At 38.2% G+C, this 19,581-nt stretch overlaps 1 protein-coding gene across 1 annotated transcript in view; it reads right to left on the bottom strand.

Annotated features, from left to right (window-relative positions):
* The window catches only part of LOC126416286 (5-oxoprolinase), a 164,548-nt gene that overhangs the window by 91,608 nt on the left and 53,359 nt on the right, over window positions 1-19,581 (bottom strand). The window contains exons 6-9 of the mRNA XM_050083936.1: window positions 13,342-13,602; window positions 10,772-10,903; window positions 2,139-2,340; window positions 916-1,138 (exon numbers count right to left, since the gene is read on the bottom strand). Of these exons, the coding sequence (XP_049939893.1) occupies window positions 916-1,138; window positions 2,139-2,340; window positions 10,772-10,903; window positions 13,342-13,602 (818 nt within the window). The remainder of the gene's footprint in view (window positions 1-915; window positions 1,139-2,138; window positions 2,341-10,771; window positions 10,904-13,341; window positions 13,603-19,581) is intronic.

Here is a 19,581-nt window from a genome sequence, read left to right as displayed (position 1 = left end):
CACCAGAGTACAAATCTATTCTGAACCCTAGACAAGCTGGCAAAGTCTACTTAAAATTTATGTTTGTGTCTTGTATTGTGGTGTGGTTACATACATCACAGTTCAGGTGAAAGTGATTATTATTGCCAGCATCAAAAACCATTATGGAGTGAATGTATTTGGAAGATTCTTAAAAAGGGCTTCTTCAAATTGCACATTTATTTACTTCACACAAGATTCTTACTGCTTGATTCTGCTGAACGAACACTTCACAAAACCTTCCCTTTGTGATGGAACATAGGAACGCTATTATACAATAAGTTGAGATTAGGACTAAATTTGTTTCTGACTGCATAATTAGTCTTCAATTTCTTTCTATAGTGTCATGATCAATTTTTGAACTACCAAGACTCATCCTCAGATGTATCCGGTATATATATGTTTAACCAAATAGGAGATATGTTTCTCCTAGTATCACAGATTGTTGTCATCACTATCCAGCCACAGTATGTACTGTGAAACCTGTAAGCACAGCACCAACTGGTAAGTGACTGCTTAGGGACTGGCAACAGACTGCACAAAGAATTCATCAAAATATATTTCTTGACATAGGAAAATGGCTGAAACCAGTTATGTTCATCAAGTAGCACATAATCACATCAAAACACATCAGAATATTGAGTTTGGCAGTCATCAAAACAGTAGAAGATGTGGAAACAGATCTCTAAGCTGCTACATGTTTATCTATGTCTGAAGCAGCAGAAATCACAGTTGAGATCAGGAGTGTACAATAATGTCACTCACTCCTGTCAAATCGTGGGCAAACCACATCAAGACTTATATATATATATATAAAACCCAAAAACTGTTAAATATTTGTCAGATAATATTAAAACATATATTAAGTTACAACTATCCGTTTTTGTGGAAACAAACCTTTGGAGAAAAGTCTCCTTAAAGTCACCGTGTTTACATTCAGACACTGAATTCTTGCTCATTTTACGAGGGCAACACATTAGTGCACAATCTGTTCCTTCATATCGAAGATGCAGAAATGGTTCAGTCTCAATTTGCTCAGTAGCAAACCCCTGTTCCATTAATTTCTGCCGACACTCTGCTTCTAGTGCATCAAGACGTTCATCTAGATAAGTAAATGAATCTGTGGGAGAAAAAAAAGAAACATACTCACACATATCATAATATGGTTCATAGCTGAAACATACAATGTTGTGAAGCAATTGTTGTCTCAGAAAGGCTAATAGATTATGAAATACAATGCTAAAAATAAATGACGTCTTTCAAAGCTATATCATAGTAGACTCTCTCAAAACACATTTTGCTGTCACATGAAGTTGTGTTGTAATGTTTTCAGCTTTATTTCTTGTCATGTCACCACCACCATGCAAATGACATTCACTCTTGGATAAAGACCTCTCACAGACTATTCCATGCAATCATGTTGTTCTTGCATTTTTTTGTCATCTGTAATTAGGTCATTATCCGAGTATTTACTTACAAGGAGTAGTCAATAAATCTTTCCATTTTGAGTCTAATTGTCTTTAGGGTAGTGGTATGACTAAGTATGCCCACCAGTCTCTAGATGACACCATTCTCTTCACTTGTAGCTGGTTTCATTGTTATTGTATCAGTTTGCTTTGCACTCTTGTGATATAAGCAAAGCATGGCTGTGCCCTACCTGCATCCTACTCCGTTTGCACCAATGAAGTACAGTGTTTTGTAACCCCCCCCCCCCCCCCCCTTTTATTGTCACACAATCTACGATGAACTGAACCCCACAGCATACTTTTCCACATGGGACAATGTTTCGTTTCCATAGCAATGTGTTTACCAGTTACTCAAGACACAAATATAAAATGCTCTTTGTTTTTGTACTGCATTAAGCATTAGCTGTGATAAGGCTTTCAATAGATGCAGTTTGAAAACTGAGAACATTTTGTCCAGTAATTTAAATTCTTTGTTCCACTCTACAATTTCATATACAACTTGCAAATGATACATTCTGCTTTGCCCACTACGAAAGGCAGCTTCTTCCTTTGCCTGATTAAAATCCAATGTTTTTTTTATGTGGTTGATGCTTGGACAATTCCTGAAAATAAAATAGGAATTAATAGCTTAAAAGTATTATGGATTAAAATTACCTTGCTCATACAATTTTGCACATGGTTCTTGGGCCTCATGAACAACATCTGCAAGAGCCATACCAAATGCTGAAAGAATTCCAGCATATTTGTGAACAAATACAGTTCCCATTCCAAGTGCACGAGCAATTGAACATGCATGCTGCCCTCCTGCTCCTCCAAAGCAGGCCAGTACGTGCCGGGAAGTGTCGTAACCCTTTGCCTAGCCAAAATAAAAGCGCATTACAAATGATAGCCCTTAAATTTACACTGATATGAAACAGAGAAAATAAAATAATTTTCTATTTCTAACAGTTCAGATCAATTTACTGATCCAACAGAAAGCATTGTATACACTGCTATCACTAAATGAATAGAAGTAAACAGCAGACTGTTGTAAAGATAAGAACATAACATAAAAATTTATGAACAATGAATGTAAAAATGTAAGGCCTCACTTTGTACAATTCATTAAGTCCTTAACCATATACAATGCCACCTTTTTATTCCATTTTATGGCATCCTGGCATACATGAAAGTTTTTAATGACAGACTGAGATATTTATAACTAATACAAATTTTGCTGATTTTTGTACTGTGACAATCATTCATTTGTTTATAACCTTTTTTTGTTTTTAAGGTCTGCTGGTTTGTAGTTCTGCTGGTTTTCTCTTGGTCCAGTGAAACAAAGAATAAATAATAAAAGAACAGTCATAATTTTGAGCTTTTGTAAAACAGCCTTCAAGCTTGTGATTAGTTGCATTTTGTCAGTGATGTACCCTATTGGGAGCCATCTGGTTATTCGTCGTAAGTGCAGCAGTACAGATGCAGCATACCTGGTAGATTACATGTTTACTTTCACAGCTAAACAGAACAGAACAAAATATTCGGCTGCACCTATAATGTAATAGGACTTGCACGTGAATGGACAGGTGGTGCACAGGTGGGCCAGCCAACATTCATCCACAAATAGGTGGTTGCCCATCCTCTTTGCTGTTTCAATCCCAGAATTTCCATAAGCAAAATATAGTTTATTCAATGACTTGAAGAAGAGGACAGTGGTAATTCCATATGAAGAAAATATGCAGGCTACAAGACCTGGACTTCATCTGTTCATTTCACTAGAGCCACCCACTGCCTTCAACAGAAATTGGGCACAGCTGCTCAATGTCCTCTGCGCTGACAACACTTGACCAATCAACAATGACAAGACAAATTGTGAGTAGTGCATGGAATGTACTCCACCAATTTATGTAGCAGACATACTACATATGAATGAAATAAGTATTGCTGTCAGTAAAATTGAAAAAAGCTTCAAGGCCCCGGTGGAATTCCCATCAGATTCTGTACTAAATTTGCAGCTGAATTAGCCCCTCTTCTGACTATAATCTATTGCATATCCCTCAAACAAAAAATCATGTCCTGTTCTTGAAAAAAAGCACAGGTCACACCCATCTATAAGAAGGGTAGAAGAAGTGATCGACAAAACTCTCATCCAATATCCCTGACATTAATTTGTTGTAGAATCTTAGAAAATATTCTGAGCTCGAATGTAATAAGGTACTTTGAACACAATGACCTCCTCAATGCTACCAGCCTGGATTCCTAAAACATCGATCATGTGACACCCAACTCTCACTTTTTTCATATGACATACTGAAAGCTATGGATCAAGGCAATCAGGTAGATACAGTATTTCTTGATATCTGAAAAGCATTTGACTCAGTGCCACACCTAAGCTTATTGTCAAAAGTATGATTATATGGGGTACCAAGTGAAATTTGTGACTGGACTGAGGACTTTTTGGTGGGGAGGAAGCAACATGTTATCTTGGATGAAGAGTCATCATCAGATGTGGAAGAAGCTTTAGGTGTGCCCCAGGGAAGTGTGGTGCGACCCTTTACATTCATGTTGTATGTCAATGACCTTGCAGAAAATATTAATAGTAACCTCAGACCTTTTGCAGATGATGCAGTTATCTATGACCTAGTACTGTTGAAAAGAAGCTGCATAAATATTCAAAAAGATGATGTGACTTACCAAACAAAAGTGCTGGCAGGTCGATAGACACACAAACAAACACAAACATACACACAAAATTCTAGCTTTCGCAACCAACGGTTGCTTCATCAGGAAAGAGGGAAGGAGAGGGAAAGACGAAAGGATGTGGGTTTTTAAGGGAGAAGGTAAGGAGTCATTCCAATCCCGGGAGCGGAAAGACTTACCTTAAGGGGAAAAAAGGACAGGTATACACTCGTGCACACACACACATATCCATCCGCACATACACAGACACAAGCAGACATTTGTAAAGACAAAGAGTTTGGGCAGAGATGTCAGTCGAGGCGGAAGTACAGAGGCAAAGATGTTGTTGAAAGACAGGTGAGGTATGAGCGGCGGCAAATTGAAATTAGCGGAGATTGAGGCCTGGCGGATAACGAGAAGAGAGGATATACTGAAGGGCAAGTTCCCATCTCCGGAGTTCTGACAGGTTGGTGTTAGTGGGAAGTATTCAGATAACCCGGACAGTGTAACACTGTGCCAAGATGTGCTGGCCGTGCACCAAGGCATGTTTAGCCACAGGGTGATCCTCATTACCGACAAACACTGTCTGCCTGTGTCCATTCATGCAAATGGACAGTTTGTTGCTGGTCATTCCCACACAGAAAGCGTCACAGTGTAGGCAGGTCAGTTGGTAAATCATGTGGGTGCTTTCACACGTGGCTCTGCCTTTGATCGTGTACACCTTCCGGGTTACAGGACTGGAGTAGGTGGTGGTGGGAGGGTGCATGGGACAGGTTTTACACTGGGGACAGTTACAAGGGTAGGAGCCAGAGGGTAGGGAAGGTGGTTTGAGGATTTCATAGGGGTGAACTAAGAGGTTACGAAGGTTAGGTGGACGGCGGAAAGACACTCTTGGTGGAGTGGGGAGGATTTCATGAAGGATGGATCTCATTTCACGTGATTTACCAACTGACCTGCCTACACTGTGATGCTTTCTATGTGGGAATGACCAGCAACAAACTGTCCATTCGCATGAATGGACACAGGCAGACAGTGTTTGTTGGTAATGAGGATCACCTTGTGGCTAAACATGCCTTGGTGCACGGCCAGCACATCTTGGCATAGTGTTACACCGTCTGGGTTATCTGGATACTTCCCACTAACACCAACCTGCCAGAACTCCGGAGATGGGAACTTGCCCTTCAGTATATCTTCTCTTCTCGTTATTTGCCAGACCTCAATCTCCGCTAATTTCAATTTGCCGCCGCTCATACCTCACCTGTCTTTCAACAACATCTTTGCCTCTGTACTTCCGCCTCGACTGACATCTCTGCCCAAACTCTTTGTCTTTACAAATGTCTGCTTGTGTCTGTGTATGTGCGGATGGATACGTGTGTGTGTGCATAAGTATATACCTGTCCTTTTTTCCCCTTAAGGTAAGTCTTTCCGCTCCCGGGATTGGAATGACTCCTTACCCTCTCCCTTAAAACCCACATCCTTTCGTCTTTCTCTCTCCTTCCCTCTTTCCTGATGAAGCAACTGTTGGTTGCGAAAGCTAGAATTTTGTGTGTATGTTTGTGTTTGTTTGTGTGTCTATCGACCTGCCAGCACTTTTGTTTGGTAAGTCACATCATCTTTGGTTTTTAGATATATTTTTCCCATGTGGAATGCTTCCCTCTATTATATGCATAAATATTCAGTTAGATCTTGATATGATTTTGAAGTGGTGCACAGATTGGCAACTTGCTTTAAATGTGCAGAGCAGAAATGTAAGCTATGCACTTCACAAAATGAAAAAAAGTAGTATTCTATGACTAGAATATCAGTGAGTCACTCTTGGAATCATCTAAATCATACAAATAGCTGGATGGAACACTTTGTAGGGACATGAAATGTAATGGTCACACAGGTTCCATCATGGTCAAAGTAGGTGGTAGATCCAGTTTATTGGTACAATACTGGGGAAGTGCAATCAATCTACACAGGAAACTGCTTACAAATCACTCATGCGACTGATTCTAGAATATTGCTCAAATGTTGTGGGACCCATACCAAATAGGACTACATACAGGATACTGAACATATACAGAGATGCCCAGAATGAATGGTCACAGGCTTGTTTGATCTGTGGGAGAATGTCACACAGATACTGCAAGAACTGAAGTGGAAGAATCTTTAAGATAGTTTACATCTATCCTGAGAAAGTCTGTTAACAAAGTTTCAAGAACCAGCTTTAAATGATGACTCCAGGAATATACTACAACCCTCTACATATCACTCACATAGGTAACAGGGAATAAGATTACAATAATTATTGCATGTACAGAGGCATTCAAACAATCATTCTACTCACACTCCATATGTGAATGAAATGAGAGGAAACCTTAATAACTGGACAATGGGACATACCATCTGCCATATACCTATGGTGGTTTGCAGAGTATACATGTAGATACTTTCCACAATAGAGAAACAACAAACTACTCTCCAAGTGGCAGCACACAGAAACACAAGGAACTGTCATCTTTCTGAACCATAGCCCCTTCTGTCATAATGGAGGCATGAGTCAGAGTACAAGACATTTCTAAGGCTTTAGCATAGGTGAAAAGCCCCAGTTCAAGAGAGGTGTACCTGACAGAGTAAGAGGGATAAACTAATTGGTTCTTCTTCTTTGACGGACTAAGTCACCATTGTTCTATTTGGGTCATCAAACAGGCTTCTATTCTAGATTTTGCTTTTTGCCATAAATTTATTATAAGCAGTTTTTTTGTGCCCAGTCCTATTGTACTGGAAGATTTGGTCCAAAAATATTTTACTACAGACCCTGAACAGCAACTGATTTCTTCTGATTTCAGATGGTGCTAAGCACTATGTGATCAAAAGTATCTGGACACCTAACTGAAAATGACTTACAAGATAGTGGCACCCTCCATCAGTAATGCTGGAATTCAATATGGTGTTGGCCCACCCTTAGCCGTGATGACAGCTTCCACTCTCGCAGGCATACGTTCAGTCAGGTGCTGGAAGGTTTCTTGGGGAATGGCAGCCCATTCTTCACAGAGTGCTGCACTGAGGAGAGGCATCAATGTCTGTTGGTGAGGCCTGGCATGAAGTCGGCATTCCAAAACGTCCCAAAGGTGTCCTATAGGATTCAGGTCAGGACTCTCTGCAGGCCAGTCCATAACAGGGATGTTACTGTCATGTAACCACTGATTATGAACAGATGCTCGATCATGTTGAAAGATTGAGTCGCCATCCCTGAATTGCTCTTCAACAGTGGAAAGCAAGAAGATGCTTTAAAGATCAATGTAGGCCTGTGCTGCGATAGTGCCATGCAGAACACACAAGGTCTGCAAGCCCCCTCCATGAATAACATGACCACACCGTAACACCACCACATCTGAGTTTTACTGTTGGCACTAGGTACACTGACAGATGTTCACCGGTAAATCATCATACCCACACCTTACCATCGGATTGCCAAATTGTGTACCATTATTTGTCACTCGACACAACATTTTTACACTGTTCAATCATCCAATGTTTACGCACCTTACACCAAGCAAGGTGTCGTTTGGCATTTACCAGCGTGATGTGTGGCTTACGAGCAGCTGCTCGACCACGAAATCCAAGTTTTCCCACCTAACTGTCATAATACTTGCAATGGATCCTGATGCAGTTTTGAATTCCTGTGTGATGGTCTAGATAGATGTCTGCCTATTACACATTACGACCCTCTTCAACTGTCTGCGATCTCTGTCAGTCATCAGTCAACAGATGAGGTCAGCCTGTACGCTTTTGTGCTGTCCGTGTCCCTTCATGTTTCCACCTCACTATTACATTGGAAACAGTGGACCTGGGGCGTTTAGGAGTGTGGAAATCTCGCGCACAGATGTATGACACAAGTGCCATCCAATCACCTGACCATGTTCGAAGCCATGAATTCTGCCGAGTGCCCCATTCTGCTCTCTCACAATGTCTAATGACTACTTAGATTGCTGATATGGAGTACCTAGCAGTAGGTGGCAGCACAATGCACCTAATATAAAAAACTTATGTTTTTGGGGGTGTCCGGATACTTTTGATCACATAGTGTATTAGCTAATACAGGTAGCCAACTAACAGGTGTAGGTCTAAGTGTTCCATATAGTACTCTCATTGCTTCTCTCAGCTGAGGTAAGGTGGACAGGAACACTTTACTGTCAGTCTCTCAGGCTCACTTTGAAAATGGCTGAACATTTTACTGCTGAAATACTAGCAGCAGACGAAGTCTCGTGATGAATGAATTCCTGTAATTTTATGGGCCACGAGATTACTTTCCAGTATTTTATGAAGCACAAAATTTTACATTTCTAAACATTTAAAACAAGTTGCCAACCTTTGCACCAGTTTAAAATATTATCATGAGGGACTGGATATTTGTGCCACTTTCATCCTCAGGTAATAGTTCATTACAGATAACTGCATGATCTGCAAAAACTCTGTCCACAGTGTGATGGACACAAACCAGTTGGGATTTATGGAATATAATGTATGTATGAATGAAGGAAGGGACACTTATGCTGTCCTGCATGCAGGCATCTAAAGTGGCCTAACTTAGTAAGCAGATACAGTGTTGGTCAGATAGGCAAGGTGAAGATTTGTGTTATGTCTTCAAACAGCAATGCTCAGTACCAGTTGGCTATTACAGGTAATGACTGAATGTGTGCACATTTGCAGAAGTAATAAAAGTCATTAGAGAATTAATGGAGCTGCTATTATTGGTAATAACCACCCATTCACCCTTACACAACCCCATAGTCCACAATTCACCTATCCTGATCATATTGAAGTCCGAATCCCTTATGTAACTAACAATTTTAATTGAGTAACACATTAAATACCCATTTGCTTTCTTTTAAAACTATGGACATATTATTTGTTATAATTTAAATTTTTCCAATTTTACTGTACGTCTATTGTGCATATTCTTCATATTTTAAGACAGTTGTAATTTATTGAATCATAATTAGTGAACGATTAAGATACAGCAAATTTGCAATTGGATACAGATATGATGACGGATCACACAGATAAATTTGTTTCAGCCTAACCCCAGATTATGGTTGTATCTCACCACCAGTGTGAAAATAAACACTTGTACCCTAGAACATGTGCCAAAGAGTGCACATTGTGCCCAAGACTTTTCCCACCATCTGATTTCATTTTCAGATAATATTCAGGAAGAATAATTTTTGATATTCTTAATACTACCCCAAATTTTCTAATGTTACTGCCAGGGTCATTGTGCAATACGTATTTTGAGTGAAGTACCTGTAATATGGCGCTTCCTTTGTACTCAGATGTGGCTCTTGGAATTTTGAGGGTAAGGTCCACTGAGATTCATGATGTATTCCCTGTGCTGTACCATCCCACAATGAGCATTTCTGTGATGCTCTCCCACTGGCTGAAGAAACACATAATAAATTGTGCATCTCTTCCTTTTATTCATCAAAGTTAGTATCGATCCCAAATACATCAACAATTTTTTGAGTATGGGTCTACAAAAGCAAACTCCTTGACAGATGAATCACACTTCATTAGGATTGTTCCGATAAATTGGAATCGGATGTATTCCTAACCCACAGCTTGACTAATACGGTGATTTTATCTAAAATTGTTTTGGGTGGATATTCTTAAATACTTGACGGCTGAGACTGAGTTCGAGGACTGATTTCCAATCACGCAGCCATTCAATTTTGGGCCTCTTATCTTTTTTACATACATTACATCCAATTTCTGTAAGTCAAGGGTCAGCCTGCCAGTTTTTACACCAAGCACCAATCATCTGCATGTCTTCCAACACTTCACAACCAGTTTCTAATGACATCAGCCTCATGAACACAGCTGTGCTGTCTAGAAATACACGCAGGTGTTGTAGCTCACATAAGCCAGCAGTTACAGTTTCAGTCACCTCTAATGTGTCTTGCAGGATCAGCATAGTGGTATATCAAGATGTTTCTGAAAAAACTGTTTCTTCCATTCTGCTTGGCTTGCCAAACACTGTTACACAGCACAACAATGTCTATGTTTGTACAGCTTCTCAAACTCTCAGCTTACACATTACTTCTTTAATTAAGTCACCAACTGCATGCATTTAATTCTGTTATGTTAAAATCTGCTCTAGTGTAGGTCATCACCAGTGGAGTGGGTGGTACACATATATGTATACAGGAAAATAGGTGGCATATGCAGTGGGACACAATCCAACATACATATGATGGTATCTGGTGTCACACAGCTTCCAGAACCATCACAAAAGGGTCGCTAAATAACTTCAATTGTATGTCAATATTCCACATTGCAATATTGCCATTGTGACATACCTTTAATCATTTCTACTTCCCTTTAATGGATCTGGTTGATTACAAACAACTTAATGTTGTCTTGTGATTCTAATGTCTATCAGTGTACAAGAAGGAAGAGATATTGCTAAATCTCATTGGTATTAAGTTAGCTTTCAACTAAATCTCTTCTCTACAACACTCGCGTAGACTCAAGCAACCAAATCTAATTTTATGAAAAAAGAAAAAAAACTACATGAAAAGCCAAAATCCATCTTGTTTTTGAAGAACAATTAACTACATTCGACAGTGACTGAATAGTGTTACCTGTGTAAGGGCTCTGATTGGGCGACACATGGTTTCATTTGCAACCTTAATGAATCCCATAGCAACTTCTTCAACAGACATTGTATCTTTCTTCAAAAGTTCAGTCTCCTGACTTGTCAGGAAGTTGTTTATCTGTAAATGAAAAATAAAATACTGATAGCCTAAAATGATTTATTTAGCATACATAGTGAATGATACTTCAGTCCTTAAAAAATATTGGTATGTTACAGATAACCTTTTGTTGAAAGAAGTATTCAAAGTACCAGATCTTCTTCTTCTTCTTCTTCTTCTTCTTCTTCTTCAAAGCCCTAAAATGCAAGATAGCTTCCAATGCTTCTTTTGCAATGTGCACAACTAAATACACAGCTTGCACTCCTGCATAACCACTGAACACTTAAAATTCATTACTCAATCACTTCATTTAGTTCCAATTGCTTTCTGAAGCAGCGTTGTGTTGTTGTTCAAGAGGAATTAAAAGAAATGATCATAGGGTGTTATTGGGTGGGAGATCCCATGTGGAGTTCTTTGGACATCTAATGCAAGTCTTTATTTGACGCAATTTCTGCAATTTGCAGATCGATGATGATGAGAACAACGTAACATCTACTCCGCAAGAGGATACTATCTCTGACCTGGCTGGGACACTAATCTGGGCCTCCTGCATTGCAGTCAGCCACGCTGACTTGTCAGCTAAGGAGATGGACATTAAATGCAAAATACATAAGGCCACTTTCAATTATCAGTTCCACTTCATCTTCTCTTTATCTATGAAGACAACATTCACCCCCTGCCTCAACTTTTTTCATTACAGCCCATCTGTTCTATATGATGGTCTAACCTCTAGCTGACCCCTCCCCCTGCCCCCGATTCTTCCGTAACTAGCATATTAACTTATTTCCCACACGCTGCAACCTGCAAGAGTCTTGTCCAAGTTCCATAATCCACAACTTCCCCCTCAGTTTGAAAATGAATCCTATTTCAGGTCTTTTTCTTGGCAGATACACTAATACACCAGTCAAATTTTCTTTGAACAAAAATTTCTCTTTTTTTCTACATACTCTAGATCCGCACTTAGATAAGACTAATAAGGGTCCAACACACAACTGCAATACTGAACATGAGGCTTAGTTAAGGAATTGTAGTTTTTGAAATGCCTTTTTGCTTGGAATAGTACCCCATTTAACAATAATTTGTTTCATGTACAAAACCACAGACATTTGACACCAGGTGTTATACTACATATTTTAAATTTATTAACACCACAAGCAGCTCTCCTATAAATAATACTGAAGGGAAGAACTGGCTGGCAGCCTTGCACGAACAGTGTTTAAGAACCTATAGCAGGACACATATCCCACAAAAATGGATCAATATTAGGCATGGCATGAACAGAAAATCACAAAGTGAACACATTATGTAAGTTTCTACATATTTTTGGTATTAGTCCAAATTATTTTGGAGATACACCCACAATTGAAACAGACATTTTGACCAATTTTGAAGCAGCCCTTATCAGGGTGACTAAGCTGCTGGTTTCAGAGGCACTGTTCCCTGCCTTCCCTCCCCAGCTGCAAATCCATGCCACATGACAGTTTTCTTGTGATTGCCTTTTTATGTTGGTATATTGGATACTACACTAGATACAACAACAAAATTAAGGCAACATTTGAATGTTTTACACAATCAAGTAATCATGGCATCAATCACTGTCTGACAGGAGAGCCTGTGAATCACCTTATAAATAGTGCTTGTAGACACTGATTAATTAAATCCTTCAAATGGCTAAATTACAGTTATTAACTAAATATGACCACATAAATCTCGAAAGACACTGAAATATGGTAGCATACAATGGGTAATAATGGTAGGCAGCATACCTACTGTTACTTATAGAAAAACTAGATTCATACACAATGTTGGGTAAAAATTACATCAACTGTAGTTTTATAATCAAATGATTAATTCTAGAGAAATTTGAACAGCCCCATATATTATCTGGTGTACAAAGTTTAATTCATGAGTCACTTACACTCGTCATATATTTTAAGTTGCTTGTTAATTATTAAATTTTCCAATGTAGTTTAGGATTATGTCAATTAATTTGATCTATAATATTACAAATTCTACAATGCTTTTTCACAGTGTGCCAGTTTGCAGATAAATCTGTTTTAGGACCAATTTGATAAACATTCCTTTCCACCTTACATAATATTAAAATCAACTTTTAAGAAAGACAATGGATGAGTGAATGCTCTCTCTTTGATTTGGAAGCAAGAGAAAGCTGGGAGATTCTTGAGGGGAAAGAAGAGTTGTAAATGGCCTGTAATGATTTTTTTCTTTCCTTCTGTATTGTTATAGCCCACGAAAAAATGACTCTGCTTATCTAGCAATGTTGAACTGGGTGATAAAATATATTGGGCTAGGAAAAATGTATGAAACAAAAGTCAAATGGTTTTTATAGATTCTCACATTGGACATTGCTTTCAAACATACAAAATAGTGGTGTAACAGAATTTCATTTCCAAAAACTGAAATATCTGGAACTATAGAATGTAAAATGAAGTAATTACCTCAGCTGTGAGTTTTTCAAACTCAGAAATAGTCGCTTTTTTATCCAGGGGTTCATTCTCTGTAGGCCCAAATATTTTTGGGAAGTACTCGGGTAGGATCCTTCCAAGACACAGATTGGCATCAGTGACAGCCAGTGGTCCTCCCTTTCGGTAACAGACAGGGCCTGGGTGTGCACCAGCAGATTCAGGACCCACCACAAACATTCCTGAGCGGAAAAAGAGCATCGAGCCACCGCCAGCAGCAACAGTGTTTACATCGAGCTGAAACATTAAGATTGTCCCTGTAAGTTGGCCACGTCAAGAGGCAGTGCTGTACTCTTGTAATAATATAGAAACATTAAAACTTTTTTCACAGTCCCTTTTATTAAGCTGATACCTCACACCCCTTTACACAAGGCTACATGAAGCAATCCAGTAGTCTTACAAAAAACCTTATGCTGCATTCTATCACTTAAAACTAAGATGGGCACAAATTTCTAATCTCTGTAATAATTCACAAAGTGAGAGATAGTTAAAACTTTCCTTCCTCTTTTGTGAAGTGTATGTTGCCCAAATTTATTCATTACATCACAATGTAAAGTACAACCAAATGTATTACTTGCAGTATAGTGATATGAAGTAAAATAGAAGTATAAGTATATATCAAAAATACAAAAGAATGATTCATTTAAATATTGCTATAAATCATGACAACATGACAAAATATTAATTAATTGCAAATTAAAACTGCCTATCATGGAAAAAGAACCCATGCCTCGCAGTTTCGTAGCAAGTGCAATGCTGTGTCCACACACACTCAAGAAAGTACTGGCACTAAGAATCAGATAATCTGTCCAGTGCACAGGTTTTGACAAAATTTTTACTACCAATAGTCTGGATTTCATGAAAATGAACATGTGGATCACAAAGTTAGGTAAAGGGAGACATTTTCCAATTAGTCAAAATGTGTTCACTGTAGTCCAATCCTTAACGACATGAAACTGTGATGAATGGATACCTACACATACTTTCCTGTAAAACATTAACACAAACTAACTAACCTGGACTCAGCATACTGTTACAGTATCAAAATTAATTAATTACTTATTTGAAAATTTCGTTATTTCTACATTATTGAACACACTGTGACAAAAGAAAACAAGTAATGCAAAATCACATTAGGTACCTGTACTTCATTTTGCTTGGATCATCACACCCCTACTGAACCAATGTGCAGAAATGGTTATCAGCAAGGCAAAATATGTAAATAATTCTTTAGTTTAACTGAATATTGATTTGTAAGCATACTACAGAAAGGCTATTCACTCAGTACTTTTTGCAGAACATTCTCTAATTTAACGGGCACAAAAAGAAAAAAATACATTGTGTGACAGGTCAAAGCACTTGATAATATTTGATGTCACGGTAACATTGTCGGCTCAGCACCTGAGTGTACACTGTCATAAAAAAGGACATTTAACATATAAGCAAACAGTTATAATGACACATGATATTGTTGAAATACATGTTGTAGAGCAAAATGAATGAGTGCTGCAGCAAAATCATGTATCAATTGCTTACAGCCCAAGAGCACCTTGAGCAGTAAGGACGTTGCAGCATGTGGCAGCTGACCACTAGAAGATGAACTGGTGGCTGTCCTTAATAATATATTAATTGTGAAAAATGACAGTAGCACTAACCATTCATTTGTTTTAATGGTTCCAAAAAGGATTAACATGGGTCTTACGGGCAGTTGCAGTTATGCTTCAGATACTCGTAAGGTCAGAGTAGGTACTAATCATCTATGTCCCAGAGTACAGACATAGTCAAGAGCTAGCTTGCAGGGATGATAAGACAACTACAGACAGTGTGACAACCAAGAAATTTTGTAGTTCCTCGATTTCCCTACCAGTAAAATATTGTTCACCAGGTTCCAATAATTCTGAAAACTGGTTTTAAATGGATGATAGCATTGTTAATATGGGAAGATCTTGTGAAATAATGATGTAGAGAGCGAATGTACATGAATTACTAGATTGTCACATTGTGTTGGTAGAGCTATATCTTGATCAAGCTATCATTATTGGTATTTGGTGGAAGTCAGTGACATAGTACAGGTTTAACTGTGCTTTAAAGAATAATGTATTAATTACAGTTACATTAATTACAGTTACATTTTCAAACAATGGAAAATCTAGGATGGAATAATGGCAATATTATGAAAAGGATAGACTGCTAATCATCATATAGTGAAGACGTCGAGTCGCACACCAGCACAATGTGTGTGTGTGTGTGTGTGTGTGTGTGTGTGTGTGTGTGTGTGTGTGTGTGTGTGTGTGTGTGTGTGTGTTATCTTAGATACTTTATATTTTTTACCAACTCTTCTAACCAATACCAACAGTGTAGTCAAAAAATGGTGGGTCTTTTCCATCTAGTTTTGCAGGTTACATTACACTTATTTGTGCTGATGGACATTCAGCAGTATTTGTGCCAGGCATTTCCTACTTTTCATGACAGTTCTCTGTATCCATACACATCATCTGCAGATAGTCACAAACAATGAACATCATGTTTGAAAATGATTGTGTGATATATATCTGTTTATTTTCAATGCATAATACGAATTTAACATTGTTGAGGTAGCTCATGAATATGAAACATCCTCTCTGAAGATAAACACTTGCCACTAAATGGTGGTAGCAAATCTGTTCACTGATTCAAAAGACTTTATTAATGGAGGTATGTTATGATTCCCAGACTTCTGCTTTGGGTTCAGTACTCCTGCAGTGCTCCTTCCAGTTTTTCTTTCCAGAGCTAAGAATTTTTCCTTCCACACAAGGGAAAGTCCAGGATAGGATAGACAGCTACTCACCACAGAGAGAAGGCACTGAGTTGCACAGAGACACAATGAAAAGACTGCTAAACATTTAAGATTTCCTAACAAAAACCCAAGGCTATGATAATTTACTCAAGTAGTGTGCAGGTTTTGTATGAAATACAAAATTATCAAATACAAAGCTCTACAAAAATACTGTGTAATGTTATGATCAGTTATTCAAATTGCAAATAGCTCAGTAGATAATAATCTTTAACATGGTTTATCATGTAGCTGACCGTATCAAATAATGTGTCTTTAGCACTGCAACCTCAGTAAATGTTAGCAATAAAAATAATTAAGCACTTTAGCATAAATCTGCATATTTTAAAAGCAGTTGTTCAAAATGATACCTTGCCAGATGTTGCATAAAAAAGAAATTGCATAAGAAAACAAACAGTGTCAAAAATTTGCTTCATTATTTTACAACTTATTGTCACATGTAAGTTCTTGTTAATAGGTAATTTTTCTAATTTTCAGTGCAGTAGGGTCTGTAGCTGCGATGAATTTTTTGCATGATTTCTTGATGCCTTCAGCTGCCATTCTCTTTATTTCCTGTACAATAGTAAAATTTTGGCCCTAGGCCATTTTCAAGTATCTAAAATGAAAGTGTCATACATTGGATACATTAGTGACACATGTGATTTTGATCTATGGTCATATCTTGGTATTATTTCTGACAAAATTACTCTATGTTTCAAGGATACAAAATTATACACCAGTTACAGAACCCCTAACAATCTAAACCGATTGTTGAGACACATACCACATAAATCAGAACCATTTCCACAATCAAGAATCTACAAAATTAACTGTGAAGAACGCCAACATGTTATATTGGACAAACAGGAAGAAAAGTTAGTACACGTTTCAAAGAACACATGGCAATAAGTAACAATAACCCATCCACATTGCTGCACACTTGAAAGACACCAATCTCAAAATATCTAACATACAAAAGGCATTCAGAAAGTTTTGCACAGTCTTCTCTAATTTTTTTTTATTTTTTGCAGGAGGAGAATAATTTTTTTTGTGAGCATACTTGGAACGTTTAGCTATAAGTTGGAGTATAAAAGTATTTTCTTTTATTTACAATTGAGCTATAATGGACCGTGACTTAGATGTCAGGTTGCGACAGTGGTCAATGATGTAGTTCCTCTTCAAGACCGCTGATGACTCTGCCACATCGATTCACAGGAAGTTGTTCCCTGTTTATGGGGAGGACACAGTGGATCGTAGCAGTATCCAGCAGTGGTTGCAGAGGTTTAAAGAAGATGATTTCTCTCTACTGGACAATCCACGATGCAGGAGACATTAGGCGGCAATGAGTGATGTGAATAAGGTGACCATTGATCAAATCATCCAAAATGACAGATGTGTGACGACATGATAGCTTGCTGAAATGACTCATTTGTCATTGGGTAGTGTGGTATCACTGGTACAGTCACTAGGGTATGAAAAATCTGTGCACGCTGGCTGCCTAGATTACTGACAAGAGAAATGGCAACGATGAGGAAGAATGTGTGTGAGTGTCTCATGAAGACCTTTAGTGAAGAATGGAAAAGAGTGTTTGGATGGAATCATCACCCAGGATGAAACATGGTTGTTTTTGTCTGAACTTGAGAGCAAAACCCAATCCATGGAGTGGCATCATCCGGGTTCCCCTCAGAAGAAGAAACCAAGACTTGCACAGACAGCAGGCTTCTCCAGGGATCAGTGTGGTGCCATTTTCATTGACTTTTTGGAACCTGGCTCCACAATTAACCGGGACCATTACTGCTTGTCACTGGACAAGCTGCAACGTGCATCAAGACCCACAGACCACAGTTTCAGGGTCAGCACATCAGACTACACCAAGAAAATGCCAAATCCCAAACAGCCCTTCTGATACAGGAGAAAAATCAGGAAAATGGGTTGGCTAATTTTTCCTCATCCTCTCTACAGTCCAGACTTGGCTCCATCTAGTTTTTACCTCTTTGGTCGTCCAAAGGCCCACCTGCATGCTAAAACATTTGATAGTCAGAAAGAACTTATTTCTTGTGTCAAGTGATGGTGTAAAAGCTATTCCCCAGAATTTTACCAAAGTGCATTTACATCACGGAAAAAACATTGGGCCACATGTGTCACAGCCGATGGAGGCTACATTGAGTAGGCTCAATGTATAGCTCAATGTTCCAAGTATGTTCACAAAAAATTTCATTCTCCTCCTGCAAAAAATTAAAAAAAATTGGAGACGACTGTGCAAAACTTTTTGAACGCCCTTTGTAGATTATCACTTCAAATATTATGCAAGTTACAGAAAGGGAAAGTCATGGATGTAATGGAAGAAATTGAAATCTACATACATCTAAAAGATCAGTCAGACAGAGTTTTAAATAAGAAGGGAAAAAAAAAAACAAAAAAAAAAAAGAAAAAAAACTGCTAAATGGAAAATTCCTAGACAACTTTCTACCAGTTCTACAATGAAGCGTTACAGAAACACAGAATGTAAAATTATTGCTACACTCATTAATACATATGACTGTAATGCAAAACATCACCCAGCCATAAAGCAGTTTTTACTAGACTCTCATGGTTCTCAGTACTATTTCATTAAAATACTGTGATACATGTGATGTATAAGATATTTGTACCAACCATTCAAAAATGACATGATCCTACAATAACAGAACAAATATTTACAAGTTACTTTAAAGAAATTACATACAGTCATATTTACACTAATTATGAATGATAATTAAATATAACTGAGAACAAAAGCATATGCAGCAGGTTAGGTAGCAAATTTCTGTAAAATAATTATCTTCCTAGTGTTAAGTACGTTATACATAAGAGCTTTGCAACAACTGCTCGAAAGTAACATGCTCCTAAAATAGCGCAAACATCTCTAACTAATTGACGAGCATAACATGTCGTCATAGGAGCAGCGACGTATATGACAATCTGTTACTAAAAAATCATCCATAGTAAGTTATAATGTGCCTAGTATATTCACAGATACGACTTGTTCCTACATCAAAATCACAAGTGTCACTAATGTATCCAATGTGTGAAATTTCCGTTTTAGATACTCGAAAATGGCCTAAGGCCAAAATTGTACAATCATACAGGAGATAAAGAGAATGGCAGCTGCAGGCTTCAAGAAATCGTGCAAAAAAGAAATGTAATTTTTCATTACAACTTAACAAAAGTATTAACACTAACAGTGAAACTGTCATTATAGATTGTTATAATGGAGCAAGGACAAGCAAGAGGGCATCCAAGTCAGTTGCTGGAGTCATGACATACCAAGTCAGTATGCACGGAGCTGTTGGCTGCCTTATACAAATATGACTGATGCGTGAATAGAGCTGTAAACTCACCAAGTTTTCATTCTGCCACGAGTT

Source organism: Schistocerca serialis, chromosome 8, assembly GCF_023864345.2.
Source record: "Schistocerca serialis cubense isolate TAMUIC-IGC-003099 chromosome 8, iqSchSeri2.2, whole genome shotgun sequence".
In the NCBI taxonomy this organism is placed as follows: Eukaryota; Metazoa; Arthropoda; class Insecta; order Orthoptera; family Acrididae; genus Schistocerca; species Schistocerca serialis.
This window is presented reverse-complemented; position numbering and strand designations above follow the sequence as displayed.